Raw genomic sequence first — 15,209 nt, 5'->3', positions numbered from 1 at the left:
GGAGATGTATAGCAGCAGAGTATTTGTGTACTATTGACACTAAGTTGGTATTATTTAAACTAGGTCGTTATAAGTTGAAGATGTGAATAGTGATCACCACAGTAACCACTAAGAAAATAACTGAAAAATATACAGAAAAGGAAAGTAGGGAATCAAAATGATACACTCGCTACAAGAAATAAACACACAAAAAGGCAGTGATGGAAGAATTGAAAAACACAAAACATATTAAGACATCCAGGAAACAAGTAGCTAAATGGCAGAAGTAAATCCTTTATCAGTAATACTTTAAATGTAAATTTAAAGGCAATTAAAAGGCAGAGATTGGCAGAATGGATTGAAAAAACATGATCCATCTACATGCTATCTACAAGAGACAGTTTAGACACACAAAAAGTTTGAAAGTAAAAGTTTGATAAAAGACATTCCAAATAATCAGAAAAGAGCTGAAATGGCTATATTATTGTCATACAAAATATACTTTAAATAAAAAAAGTTTACAAAAGACAAAGGAGGACATTATATATCTGTAAAAGGCTCAATCTATCCAGAATATATAAGAGTTACAAATATACATGCACCTAGCAACAGAGCTCAAAATACATGAAACAAGAATGGACAGAATTAAAGGGAGAAAGAGTTCTATAATAATAGTTGGACACTTCAATACCCCATTTTCAATAATGGATAGAACAACCATATGGAAAATCAACAGCAAACAGAGGCCAAAGAACACCACTATAAACCAGTTAGACTTAACAAACATATACATGACCAATTTGGAGTTATCCCCAGAATGCAAGGGTGGTTCAACATACAAAAATACAAGACTGATATTCCTGTGTATGTATATACCTCATGCATTGCTGGTGGGAATCCTTTGGTGTGTTTAACAATCCCCTTAAATTTACATTCTTATAGGTCAGCATATTCTGTCCTCACCACCCAAGTAAATGGTTTGCTTTAATAAGCAACTTGTATTTATCCTACATAAGGTTCAAGTACAGGAGGATGGCATGGATTGTCCGAGCCTTTCCTCTGAGCACTGTCTAGGGAGAAACAGAACATAAAACTCTAGCAAGAAAAACAAAACAAAACCCAAAAACCATTTTTTGAAAGAATTGCTGGACATGGGAATTGACTGCTAAGGAAGACTCAGAATCTGACTGTACATGTCTCCAGAGAATATCTGACCAACTTCCATTGTCTTTTTCCTACTTCCTTAATTCAAACCCAAGTCTGACTTGGCTCATATTCTTTGACCTTTGGCCTGAACTCTTCTGTAAACAGTGCCAATTTATAAGCAGTTACAGCTCTCCCTCTAATGTATGTTTCAGGTATTTAAAGACAGAAAAGACTTTCTAAATCTGCACTTTGCTCTGTGTAAATTCTCAACTCTCCATAAAAACAGTAGCGGGTCAGAGAACTCAATGGCTTCTGTCATCAGTCTTTTCAGCAGCTGACTATACAATATCTGTGTTGGTGACTCTCCGCCTGCTTCTCTGTGATCCCAGTCTTTAATAAACCACTGCATTTCCCCCACTGCCTTTAAGAGAACACCCTCCCTTGATCTTCAGCCTCTATTCTCTACTTATACATGACGCTCAAGTTAATTTATTCTTTTCCTGCCTCTTCCTCTGATTACTTTTCCCCATTTCATTTTATCCTTGTTTCATATTGACAATTACTTCACAGGCTAAAGAGGTTGTTTAAAAGTTTGAGAAAGTATTAGGTCTCCTCAAAATGTTACCCACATATACTAATGGGAGAAATGCTCCTCGTGTTTTGAGTAATCTTGATGTGACTCATCATTTACATGCTGTCCGCTACAGCGCCCACAAAGGTTAGGCACTCAGCCCAGGTCACCTAGGGCTCAGCTTAGGCAGCTCATCTTTTTTTCTTTTTGAAATAGTGATCTTGGGGTCTTCTTATTTATTTATTTATTTATTTTTGGCTCTGCTGGGTCTTCGTTTCTGTGCGAGGGCTTTCTCTAATTGTGGCAAGTGGGGGCCACTCTTCATCGCGGCGCGTGGGCCTCTCACTATCGCGGCCTCTCTTGTTGCGGAGCACAGGCTCCAGACGCGCAGGCTCAGTAGTTGTGGCTCACGGACTTAGTTGCTCCACGGCATGTGGGATCTTCCCAGACCAGGGCTTGAACCCGTGTCCCCTGCATTGGCAGGCAGATTCTCAACCACTGTGACACCAGGGAAGCCCAGGCAGCTCATCTTTATGTAAAAATTCCCATACTCTTAAGACAGATTTAAATAATCATTTCCCGGAAATGTTTTCTTTCAAGCATATTCCTAAGGGCAAATATTGTAAGCCTTAAGAGTCAAGATTTAAGAGCTCAAGTTGTTTTCTGAAAAGAGTATTTCTTAGTTCCATTTGTGGGTAGGGTTGATATTCCTCTTACTTTGTTAATTTCATTTTGTGCTATAGTTTAGTAACATGCTAGTGGCAAATGAACTACTTAGACAATGTCTAAGATCTGAGAGGCAGAGATGATTGACGTTCAGTCTTCTGTGCGTATATGATAAGTAATTCATGGGTGGTGTGGCTCATATTTACCTAAAGAGAACACCTAAAAACGTAAGGTCTTCTAGAATGTAACGTTATTTCATTAATAAAGAGAAGCAAGGTTAAAATCTAAACTACCAATTCTTTTATTTGTTGTACACTAGGACTTTATAAAATTAATATTTTAAAACTCACCTGGATTGTTCGTATAAAGGCCACTGTTACCCGTTCTTCAAATTCATTCAGGGGAGTATAAAGGTTCAAAATTTTGACAATCTGTTGGAATAAAAACAGAAGTTTAGCCCAGAGCTAAGTGAACATAAGACAACTTTTGAATTTTAAAGAACATATGACGTTGGCACAGGAGGACACTTCTCTTTAGGCAAGATCCACAGTTCAGATACAGCTGGCCTGATGTTTAGGGGCCTACATGTAGTAAACTAGAGTCCGGAAGCTCTGCCTGGAAGATCTGAGCTCTCTTACCCCATTCCTCTCTCCCGTATACCTGCCCACCCCGCCCTCTACGCTCCATGGCTTATAAAGTAATGAGGATTTTAGGGAACTGCTGCCTGAAGCACTCAGCCTCTTATCCACGAGTAATTTAAAGGTTTCATTAAAAGAGTCCTGGGTATCTTACCTTATATAACAAAGGTCTTAACAAAGCCTTCCTACCTCCCCCCACCCCCAAAATCACTTACGAAGGAACAGATTTTACTCCTGTCTAAGTGGAAGCTAATCCTTTGTCTGCTACCAACTGTCTGGGGGAAGTAGCCAGCCCAGGGGCAGAGCGATGCCAGTTGCAGTCTAGGAGTAAACTTGTGAAAGCAACATTTTTAAAAGTTTCAAAACTTTCAGTACAGTTGTAGAAGGAAGCAGTTTTCCTCAGAGTTTGGGATCTCATCTCTTAGTCGTTAGTGGAGGAGGTAAGGAAATGTATGTTTACTTTGCAATGCTGAGTTTGGATTTTGCTGTTCTTTAGGTGCTGGGCAGGGAGAAGGTGCATGATTTAATTTGGAAAATCTGATTTCCTCATGCTGGTCTCATTCTGCACTACCACCTTGTGGAGGGCCCATTTCTAAACAGGCACATTCATGACGGAGGGCAAGGTCACCTGTGTGTGGACAAGATTTATCTTTTTACAGACTGGTAATATCTCTGCAACCGAGTCCTAGTACAAATACAATTTTGAGGGGAAAAGGAAAGGAACATTTAAATGCCTCTAGCTAGATTCTCACTGACTGTATTTAAAATAATGTAAATGGATGCTAAGTGAAAACAGGACCATAATGGAATCATAGCTGTAAAGAAAACAATTTAATGCCAAATGCCGGATGCTTAAGTTTCTAGGTGAGAGACATTCCAGAATTCACTGTAAGCGTTTAAAAAAGTGTGTGCCTAAGCTTGACGTTTTGTGGGTTGACTACCTTATCTTTCTACGTAAGCAAGAGACACCAGAGAGTTACTGGGAAACCGTGTCATCTTGTTTCACAGACCGAAGTAGCCTTTGGTTCATCCAGGAACATCCCATCCTCTGGACCTTCAGGACTGTATCATTGGGAGCAGAAAGGGCCAGGAGTGCCACACTAAGAAACAACCACCGGCAGGAACAGACTTGAAATGGAAGCTGGGCTTGCTCTGAGGCCCTCGGCTGACAGTGACCACACCTGCTGGGTGCTGAGGGCGGTGCACAGCGAACAGATGGCCTCCGCATCTTCGGGGCTCTTCTTCTTTAACTGCAGGAGCTGGGCTGCTTGGATCAGAGGTTCCATGGTCTCAGCAACTTCCCTCTGGTGCAGGTTTCTTCCCCGAAGCCACTCCTCCAGCTGACTTATATTGTACCTTAGACACAGGAAAAGTGAGCTCTGTTAAACCTGGCCTCCTACTTCACTGGGAAGAGCTCACCTCTTGTGTTTATTTTGCAGGCCAGCTGCCATTAGTGTTATCATTCTCCTCATCTTAATTGTCCCACATGGGCAAAAGCATGAAAAGTACCTGGCACTCAATAACTTTTTGTGAAAATGAGTGGGTGCTTAAAATCAAGCCAAGATGAAGTACCTAAAGTGTCTGTACTAAGTTAATGAGAAAAAAAGGCATTAACTATATTGAATTAAAACAACTTAACATTTAACATTCGCAAACATGTTTGTACTTCTCTGTGAGCCTTCATGCCTCTTAAGTCATTAAATTTTCTCTCTGACCTATCCACCTCATATTTACAATCTTCATATTAAAGTATGTAAATGTGTTTAAGCTCTGAACTAATTTGTTTACCGGGTCACCATCTCAGTGTGTGATGAATTTCACCAACCAATAAAAAGGTGATGGATCTGAGTCACATACTGACTGTGACAAGGACGATCAGTTGCATTTGGATTTCCGTTTCAGAGACAAGTGTCCCGTGCCCGATGGGGCTGGTGTGTGCCAGGCCAAGGCGCCTCTCATACCTGAGCTGCATGCCTGTGCTCCAGGAGCAGACGTCCTTCCTCAGAAGCAGGTTGTTGAGAGTCACCGCGTTGATCATGTAGAAGAGCTGTTTGAACACCTGCAGGATGATCTCGGGGTCCAGGCCCTGGTCGCACATGACTGTGTGGAAGGAATTCATCTGGCGGATGACGGCTTCCAGGCAGTAGGAGTTATCTCCATCCGCCAGGCTGGAGGTGCGCTTCCGGTAGCCCGTGGGCTTCACCCCAGACAGACCCTGAATGCTCTCGTTCTCCAACATGGCAGACACTGAAAGAAAAGCATGATTAGAGAAGCTGCATGTTCCCAAAGAAGATCTGTTTTCGGGTCACTGAGATCACACAGTACTCAGGGCTTTGGCAGTGATCCCACCCAGAGGTGAACAAGGTCGACGTGCTCAGGAACTTACAGCATTTGGCATGGAATTTCTAACCTGTTGATTTCTACACAGAATAGGACTTCCACATAGAAATCTTGGACTAAACCTGTGGACCAAATTTTTGCGTAAATTTATTGGTGATGGGACAGAGGTAAAAGGCACGTACCGACTTAATTCTGTTCTGGCTTCTGTGCTGAGAGACCAAAATGGAGCAACTTGGGTGTAGTCATGGCCCAGCCACTGCCCTGGGCCTGGACCCTGAGATCAGCCTATAGATGTTCAAATAGCTTTTCTCCATCAGCCACCGACCATGTAAATCCTAGGTGAGCTGGTCTGTCATACTTACTGCCCAGCACTTAACTACAGGTCAGGCACTTTATATTCAGTATTCCTTTTAATCTTCCAACAACCCATTTCCTAATGAGGAAACTGAGGCATAAAGAGGTTAAATAACTTGCCCAAGGTCACCCTGCTAGGAAGTGGCAGGGCCAGGATTTGAACCCAGGTATGTCTGATTCCAGAACTGATGCTGTTAACCATCATATTACCTGAGTCATGAAACATCCCCAGTTCTCCCTGTCTGGTGAGAATAAACTGGCGCCTCATAAGAGTCTCAGACAGGAAGAAGGATTTGGAATGAATCCCAAGGGGTATATTTCTGGATGGCATGAAGGACTCTGTCCTACTTGGAATTCACTTATAACCTACTTGTGTTGTAAGAACCTGGGGAAAGAATTACGTACATGGTCCAGGAGACTATTTCCTCAACAGCCTGTAAGGAGCACCGTGAGTGATGTATATACGTGTCACTTTTCTTGTGACTTAAAAAATAACTGCTCTTATTTTCAAATCTGATTTCATGTTAAGTGCCCAAGTGTACTGCTTTGGACAGAATGTTTAATAAATATTTATTGCACGAGCGTTTACTACTGTGTTCATTTATATGAACATACTTAATGCGTTCCTTTTTCCATGAATAAAGTATATATATGGGCAAGCGGATTATATCTTTTCACTGTACATGCATTTACACTTTCTGAATTTATATTTATTACTTATGGAAATTAGTTTCTTTTGGAAAAAAAAATACAGTATATTACAGAAAAAGAGATAAAGGAAAAGTGATCTATACTCTCACTACCCAAGCACCACGTGCTTTGACGGGCTGGCGTTGAAAAGTTCATAACTGCTTTTGAGCAGGTGGCACACACCTCCTCAGCTTCCTTCACTGGGAGGTCCTGGCTTTCTGGAGGCCGCACCTAAGATATCTGGTTCCCTAAATATAGGGAGTGCTTACCCTCACTTCGGATCCCGTGATGAGCGCAGGAGATCTCCCGTGCCAGCTTACCTATCATCGGCTGCAACAGGCCCTCGGAGATTTTAATGAGCTGCTGGTAGATCTGAATGGAAAGGTCGCTCAGCACCTGGCGGTATTCAGTGAGGTCAAAATTCTTAAGACAGTGCTCATTCTGCTTCGCCGTATTCTGAGTCATGAAGCCCTGCAGAGGCAGATGGGTGCTGTGCTGAGGCTCCGTGGCCTGCCGTGCTCAGCAGGCCTTCTGGGCCTCCAGTCACTTTCTCAATACCCTATTTGTGGGGCCCGATCAGGCTCTGTCTGCTAATATGATGTTCTACCAGACCTGTCAGTTCTTTGAGGCTCTTAGATTTGAAGGCAGTGTCAAAACTAAGCAGATAGAGGACTCGAAACTGCTTAATGAAAAAGGCCGCAGTCATTTAGTCCAAATCCCTGAAGTTTCCCTAAGGTAGCAAAGTGAAGTTTCGTAGCAGGTCCAGGGAAAGAGGGAATCCATGCTTTCTGACTCTTTACCCAATTCTCTTCCCAATATACCAAGTTACCCTAAAATATTGGATTATACACAGTCCCTAAAGAAGTACCCGGGTCAGAGTATATGTTTTTAAAATGAGAAATTTATGTGGATCCTATCACTGAGTATCAGAATTAACGGATGAACTGAAACGATTCCACAGCTACAGCACTATGTCTTCTTAGCTTTCTATGTTAACAAGATGAAGTAACAGGCAAGTTCAGAGTTGCTAATATCAAAAGGACTCATGTGACCAATGTCTCTCTGTATTCAGGCCAAGGGGAACCAAGAGCAGCCAGAAGGTCAGTGTTTTCAAAAGGGTAACTACCCCCGGCAAAGCCTCTCATACTGTGTCAAATCAGAAATCCATTTTTAAAGAAAACAAGAGCAGGCAGAAGGGACTACCCTGGTGGCGCAGTGGTTAAGAATCCGCCTGCCAGTGCAGGGGTCACGGGTTTGAGCCCTGGTCCGAGAAGATCCCACATGCTGCAGAGCCCGTGTGCCAGAACTTCTGAGTCTGCGCTCTAGAGCCCGCGAGCCACAACTACTGAGCCCGTGTGCCACAACTACTGAAGCCCGCATGCCTAGAGCCCGTGTTCCGCAACAAAGAGAAGCCACCACAATGAGAAGCCCGCACACCGTAAGGAAGAGTAGCCCCCGCTCACCCCAACTAGAGGAAGCCTGCACGCAGCAATGAAGACCCAACACAGCCAAAAAAAAAGAAAAAAAAAGCAGGCAGAAGAGGGGATAACAAGATAGCTGTTATTTAGGCTACACAGATATGGTTATGCTGTGGTTCAAGTCTTGTCCCTGGGAATATAAGCACGTGAAACAATAGCCTAACGTAATGGAGTTCTTGGTCCTCCCTAGCCCTATGTAATGTTCCCTGCAGGGTACAGGCAACATTGGGTCAAGTGATGATTCTCAACGAGATAACCTTAAATGCAGTCCTCTGCTTAAAGTGAAAGCTTGTATATAATATTAGGGTTATGGAATAGAGGACATCTGGTTTGAAATGAAGCCCATTTCTTCCAATAATACAGTAAACACTATTTCTTTAATATTTAACCCACTCCCTCTCATAATAAAAGCAGCTGTATCAAAGTTCTGATTCTAGGAGACAGATGGAGTCAAGTTCCATTCCAAGGGTGGCAACACTGACTGGCACGGCATATACCCTTTTACTCTCCCAGGGAGAAGAGTCTGTGAAAACTTGTTCTGGCACAAAAGATGGAATAAAGCTTTCAAAATTGTTGCACTATATTGATTTACACTGTCTTGGCCTTGGGGAGGGAGGGTGGAGAGTGAGATATGTGAAAGGAAGGGGAGAAGGAAAGTCAAGGAGGCCTGCAAGGCACTGGGAGTGGGCAGTGCCTGGGACGAGTTGGGATTCTCACCAGAGAAATTAGGGTGAAAATGGGCCGTATGTTACTAGGTCACTGGGCTGAATGCAGAGCATGGGAAAAGTTCTTTCGAGGACCAGCAGTGGGAATGGTGAGTTCTAGATAAAGCTGGACCCTAGAGGTCCAGAGCAGAACATTAAGTGATAGGGTGAGCTGGGCCTCAGGCCAAGGAACTGAATTTGGTGAGAAGCTCGAAGCTGGGCCTCAGGGTCAGTTTGCACAGATGTAGTTCAATTACATTGCGCCTCTTCTCTTGGACCATCTCTGTCTGTCTTAAAATGGACAAACTAATTGGTTGGCTTAGGAGACAATCTGACATCCCAGACAATTGAGCTTTCTGCATTCACAGAAATGGGGCTCTTCTAGGACTGCTTCAGAAAAATTAAGGTCACAGCGTTTTCAGGGGGAGTCCCGAGGGCTCTCAGATGATGGATGGGTTATGCAAATTCATTTCCCTACAAATCCACTTATTCATTCAGGGTGCTTTCCAGGGGCCCTTGGGGTCATTGAGGCCTGCCTTATTCCTGCTTCCAGTGAACAGGTGCCGAAGGCACGCCCAGAGCCTGAGGTCCCAGAGGGGCCCCAAAGGTCTCGAGCAGCTCAGAATGACATTTGGACAAAACAGAGATGCCTTCTATGACCGAAACCTCTGCCCTCCTTCTGACCTGAGATCTGAGGTGCTCTGAAGTGGAACACGTGTTGCTGTGCCCAAGGAAACGAGGGCCTAACTGCTGAAGAACACAGGGCACCCTGACGGAGTTTAAGTGCACTTTAGGGGACTGGGTTTATCGTACACTCACCTCATCCCCGCTGTACTGCTTCAAGCAATGCAGGAGGCGGCAGGTGTTGGACAACCAGAACGATGTCATCTCAAAGTCATCATTGTGCTTCTGTGAAAAGAAAAAGAGGTTCCTGGTTATGAGTAAGTGGTTCCCATCTGGTCAAATGCTTACCTGGTCCCTCCATGTCCACGTTTCCTCCTCTTACCCAGTAGGCCCCAAGCAGATCCGATGGCAAGCGGGCCCTTACTAATCACAGTCTCACAGAAGACAGCCATCCCCACGAGGCTGCGTGACTGCTCTTCCACTACCGGGGATGATGTACGACCCAGCCCTGGTCCCCAATCAGTGGTCCACACACGTCAGCTGCCTCTACAGCTGACGACTACAAAGCCAAGTGACACAGACGAGCTTGACTCCAGCAGCCCCAGGCTCTGCTGTGAGCACTGGGCCAGCTGGCCTGGCAGGTTCTCACCATCAGTGATCCAACATAAGGGGTGTTGGGGAGCACGTGCTGAAAGATTCTGGTATCCTGTTTATCTAGAGGTCAGGTGTCACTTACCTTCAGACCTGGAGATTTTGGAGAACTTGCGATCACAAAACCCAGACAGAGAGAAGCAGCGGTGAGCTGTTGTTTTCCCCGAGTTCCCCACACACCACCACCTTTGGCCTGGACACTGACCTTGAGGACCTTCTTAATGCCGTTGATGGTGGAGGTCAGCAGGGAGTGCACCTTGAGGTCGTCGTTCACGTAGTCCGCGTGCCTGATGCACATGTAGAGGATGTAGGCAGGGAGGCAAGGCACGGTGCCCGCCAGCGCCTGGGGCTTCAGGTCTACCGGCAACAAACAGCAAGAATTAGATGTATAGCCGATGCCTGGGGCTGCAAGAATCCTGGCCTGCAATGCCAATAATTTTAACATTTTCCTGTAGCTCCTCATGGGGGCTGGGAGAGGAGCAGGGGAGAAGCTGCCCTGATACACAGATTCCCTCTGACCTTGACTAACGGTAGTTTCAGAAACTAGTTAAAAACCCCAAACAAACAAAAATCATGTTCCTAATTGTTTAAAATAGCCTCCTCACTCCTCGTCCTTGCAACATGGGGAAAAGAATCCACAGGTGGCTCCCTGCCCGAGTTTACACACAGTAAGAAGGGCCCGCGGCCAGAGGCCAGCTGGAGACAGGAGCTGGCTCCCTCACCAGGCGGCCGGGGCGAGAACGTCCCACCCCTCTGCACCAGCACTTCCCGTGGGGGACACACAGGCCCTGCAGCTGCAAGAAGGCGAGGCCGGCTCCCGCAGACAGAGCCCGCGTGCCAGGGGCTGGGAGAGCTGCAGCAACTTCTAGCGCGTCCGGCGCTCGGTTCGGCAACTGCGTGGCAGCGCCCGCCGCCCGGACAGCCTCGGAGGCAGCAGGTGAAGCAGGCCACTGACTGGCCACAGCCGCTCTCCCCTCCCCACGCCGCCGCCTCCCTCTTGGCCAGCGGTAGCCTGGCCACACTCAGGGACAGCTGCTCCCCCCTCCCCTCCCCCCAACTCCTCTCCTCTAAACCGCCACCCCGTGTGCTCTGGCAGGACCAGAAGCGGCTGGTGGGCCTCCCCGTGAATTGCAGACTCCTGCTCAGCCTTTTGGTCCTTTCCTGCCAAAGCCCCTGGAGGGCCAGGGAGAAGCTGTCAGACTGCTTTCCATGCCAGAGGGGGCCCGGGGAGGCACAGACCAGGCTGAGAGCAGCAGTGCTTGGTGGGGGCCCAGAGCAGGAGGAGGAAAGGCCCAGGGACAGGCAAGATGAAAGGCGAGCACGAGGCCCGGGCACAAGGCTACGGGCCTCAGACTGCAGGCATGCTCACTGCACCCCCAGGCCTCACCCCACACCCTCATGACCGCCACCCCCAAGCTCCACCCAGCCCAGGCCTCAGGAGCCACCTCTAGGCTTGGAAAGGCAGTGAGGGAGGCCACCTCCCCTCCACCTGCAGGGCGGCTGGGGGAGGGGAAGGGGCAATTCCTCAGATCTTCCGCCAGGGTGGTCTAGGGCCAGGGCCATCTAGGGTTGGGGCTATGCATGTGTTGCCAGCTTCTCCAGTGTTACCCGGCCTCAAATACACCTACAGGCCATAATACTCTGGGTACCTGGTTAACATCTGGGCATCTCATAGGTTTAACAGATGACTGCAGATTGGCCTTTGGCTCTAATTAGAATGCCAATAACATTTATACAGAAAAATGTGTTTTAAGGCCCAGACTTCCAACCTACAGCTTCTTGCTTCGAGGCTGACCCGTATGCAGATTGCAGATAGCTTGTCCTGCCTTGGAACTTTCTATTGTGATTTGAGTCCCGTAGCAGCTAAATGGTAGCGTCTTGGGGGCAGGGACCATGGCTCTACTTTTCTCCATCGTCCACAGTAACCAGCCAACACTGGGCCGTGATCAGTGGAATCCCGGTGTTCGTGTGGAAGGGTCTTTTGGAGGGAAGGTGACCAGTGCTGTGTGCAGGCGGCTTAGCAGATGAGCTGGCCTGGGGCCACCCGAGCGATGACCGTGGGAGGGAGCCACCCACTGGCTGGCACAAGCAGCCTCCACCATTATTATTCTTTTTGCTCTGATGCTCTGAACTTTGAGTTTCATTCATCAGAGGTTAAAGGCTCATTCCTAACGGTGTTTGAACAAGATGCAGCCTGGTTAAGGAAATTTGAGGTGAACTTACATCACATTTAGTAGTCAGGCAATTGTGGGGAAATTAACCTTTATAAAAAGAGCAAATTACTCAGCTACTAAAAATACCCAAAACAAAGAGCTGAAGCAAAATCTGTGCTAGGCTGAAGTCATGCTCCATTCTTCCCGCAGCCCTTGGCCCAGTACTCAGCAGACTGGGACTTCGATAAACGTACACTTCTCTAAAGTAACGTTTACCTCTTATTTGAACTCCAAATACCCCTGCAAAAGCTACCACCTCTTTGAATTCCTCACATTCGAGAAGGGTTTCGCAGCTTTAACACAGCACTTTCACCTTTGTCATATTTCAAGTGTGGGGTGGGCGGGGTCAGTATCCTCATCCCCATTTTACAGATGGGAAAACTAAGAGACTGGAGAATGGAGCTAGTAGCTCAGGGGCCAGAGGACCAGACCACCAAAGATCCCTCCTTTTTTGGTCCAGGTCTCTTCCTGCCAGCTCTGCAGGCAGCTGATGAACTGGGCTGAACACAGAGCAGGAAGGCTGGCATGTTGCAGCCAGATGGGATGTAAGACCAGAGGGGTCGGAGCTGGTACAACTGGCAAACCAGGCCCGGGGCTGGCAAGGAAAGCAGCTCCCCAGAGCCCTGCATGCGGCCCCGGGGGCAGCCCACACACTAACCCCAGCATCACTATCACCTGGGAGCTGGTCAGAAGTGCAGCAGCTCGTGGTGGTGGCTGAGAGTGGCTGGGGGATGGAGGATGGGGGAGGAGGAAGAGGGCGGGGGTGTCTGTGGGATGGGGGGTGTGCAGGAGGTGCAGGAGGAGGGGCTGGGGGTGGGATGCCACAGAGGGCCTGACCTGTCACCAGATTCCGAATGAGCAGGGCCTCGTCCTCCTTGTGGTACTCCAGCATGCCCTGGAAGTCCTTCTCTTTCCGCTGCACGGTGACCTGCCTGGTGAGCTCGTGGCGCCTCCTCTCACTCTGGGCCAGTGCCTGGGCAGCTGAACAGGAGAGAGGGACGGAGGATGAACTGGGACCTCCAGGCTCAGGCCCGGGGGCGGGGTCATTTCAGGTGGGTGGGGTTGGGGCCTGGGGCCCCAGGGTTCTGCGTTCTCTGGGCTGTCACACTCCTTACATGGTCTGTCCCTGCAGCCTGGGCCACACTCCAAGTGTGACCAGAGGAGCTTAGCATCAGGCACTGGGGGCCACTCAGGACAGGGGCTGGGGAAACACCCAAAATGGCAACGGGCAGGTTTTGGACCAGAGAAAACTCGGGAAGGATGTGAGGCGCAGGATGTACAACCATCCGGCTGGGGAGCTGTTTCTTTTTCTCCACCCAGCTGTAAGAAAGGGAAGGAAGGAGGGAGAGGGAGGGAGGGGGAAGGAAGGAGGGAGGGGGAAGGAAGGAGGGAGGGGGAAGGAAGGAGGGAGGGGGAAGGAAGGAGGGAGGGGGAAGGAAGGAGGGAGGGAAGGGGAGGAGGGAGGGAGAGGGAAGGAAGGAGGGATGGAGAGAGGGAGGAAGGGGACAGGACAGAAGGAGGGAGGCGGAAAGAGGGAGGGGAGGAGGTGGGGGAGAAGAAAAAGCCTGAGTGACCAGGACTTTGAGAACTCTAGGAACAGAAAAGAGAAATCCAAAGATAGAGAAGGGCATGTGGGGTATGGGGGCAACGGCCCAAGGCTGAACAGGACACAGCCCTGCCCTCCTACAGCCTCGTCCAGATCAGCAGGTGGACATAAGCAGGTGATTAAACAATACCTATGATGGGAACTGTGACGTAGCTGTGTGGTGTCAGGACAGCAAAAGAGGGGACTGGAACCCTGAGGACGTAACTCCTGAGCTGAGGTGGAAGGATGGGGGGGTATCCCAGGTGGTGAGGGGACAAAGAAAGGTTTCCCAGCAAGGCAGGCTGTTTAAAGGGTGGGGAGTGACATGATTAGATCTACAGCGGGGAGTCAAGGAAAGAAAACATTCTGGGGGTTTCTGGGAGACTGATTTAAATCTCTGCCTGACCTCTCTGGGCCAGATTCCAGCTGGGAAGTTTAACCACAGAACCGACCTCTCTCCCTGACCACTGCAGTGTGGAGAAGGGCCCCCGTGGTTTGGGGCTTTATATCATGGTGCATTCTTTCGAACCAGAAGGTATTGCCTCCCAGCTTTAGGCCCTCTGAACGCAGGACCACAGGGCCACTGTCTCAGCTGCCCCTCCCCGCATAGCTTGAGTCAGCACCCAAACACCTGCTAGGTTTGTGGATCATCAGGGCAGGTTCCGGCAAACTGAGACTGGGGGAGCTCCCGGGGTCTGTGTGATTGTGTCACGTGACTGCCCTGGGCAGGGGCGGTAGCAGGTGGGGGAAGTGGAAGTGTCGGGCGGGCAGGCAGTCCCCTCCCTGAGGGTGGCCGAGCACACCTGTGCCTCACGACACCCGCACTCACACCCTACCTTCCAGGTCCTGGACTTTCTTCATGTAAATCTTCAGTTGCTTTTTGAGCTTCTTCTCGTTCTTCTCCAGCTTTTCCACCAGTTCTTTAAGGTCCTAAAAGCAGAAGGAAGCAGTGTGAGAACAGATCTAATCCTGCCCTGGAGGGCAGGGGCGGGATCCAGGGCCCAGCCTGGCTCACAGGCAGCTATCAAGGAGGCCAGGCCCCGGGTCCAGCAGGAGGTCCGCCCCAAGCAGCCCGCCGCTCCCCAGGTCTGGACCCATGAAGTGGGAGATGGGTCACAGTGTTCTCTCAGCCCGGACGGCAGACTCCTCTGGGCTCAGGCTGCCTGGTGCCCTGCCCAACCCACAGTTCTCTAGGCCGAGCCTCCTCAGGTTGCCATGCCAACCCCCAGGAGACCCTCAGCCTCAGGGTCCTCAGGTGGCTGGGAGGTGCCCTGGAAAGGAATGGACAGGTGAAGGCATGAGAGCGCAGCGGGGAGGTGTCAGCTGGACGAGCCTGCAGGCCAGCGAGGTTACCTGGGGCCCAGGAGCAAAACAGGCTCTTGGCCCGGGCCCCTCAGTGGCTGCCTAACTCCTAGCAGCCACCACCACAGGGAGAAGATCAGCCCCCGGGACCTGAACAGCATTACTGTCGCCCTGACCCAGCTGGGCAGTGGAGGCAGGAAGCGCCACGGCCGTCAGAGACACTGTGACTAGGAGTGACGCAGGAGACAGAAGCGAACGTGCCCCTGTG

The 15,209-nt window shown here is 48.9% G+C and overlaps 1 protein-coding gene across 4 annotated transcripts in view; it reads right to left on the bottom strand.

Annotated features, from left to right (window-relative positions):
* Window positions 1–15,209, bottom strand: part of MYO5B (myosin VB) — a 387,779-nt gene that overhangs the window by 2,769 nt on the left and 369,801 nt on the right. For all 4 annotated transcript variants that reach the window (XM_033421389.2, XM_033421388.2, XM_049697846.1 and 1 more), the window contains 8 exons: window positions 14,476–14,569; window positions 12,892–13,035; window positions 10,047–10,198; window positions 9,386–9,475; window positions 6,705–6,855; window positions 4,962–5,247; window positions 4,182–4,356; window positions 2,713–2,793 (listed from right to left, as the gene is read on the bottom strand). In XM_033421389.2, the coding sequence (XP_033277280.1) occupies window positions 2,713–2,793; window positions 4,182–4,356; window positions 4,962–5,247; window positions 6,705–6,855; window positions 9,386–9,475; window positions 10,047–10,198; window positions 12,892–13,035; window positions 14,476–14,569 (1,173 nt within the window). The remainder of the gene's footprint in view (window positions 1–2,712; window positions 2,794–4,181; window positions 4,357–4,961; window positions 5,248–6,704; window positions 6,856–9,385; window positions 9,476–10,046; window positions 10,199–12,891; window positions 13,036–14,475; window positions 14,570–15,209) is intronic.

This window comes from Orcinus orca, chromosome 15 (genome assembly GCF_937001465.1).
Source record: "Orcinus orca chromosome 15, mOrcOrc1.1, whole genome shotgun sequence".
In the NCBI taxonomy this organism is placed as follows: domain Eukaryota; kingdom Metazoa; phylum Chordata; class Mammalia; order Artiodactyla; family Delphinidae; genus Orcinus; species Orcinus orca.
Note: the sequence above shows the minus strand (reverse complement) of the source record. Positions and strands in the feature narration are given on the sequence as shown.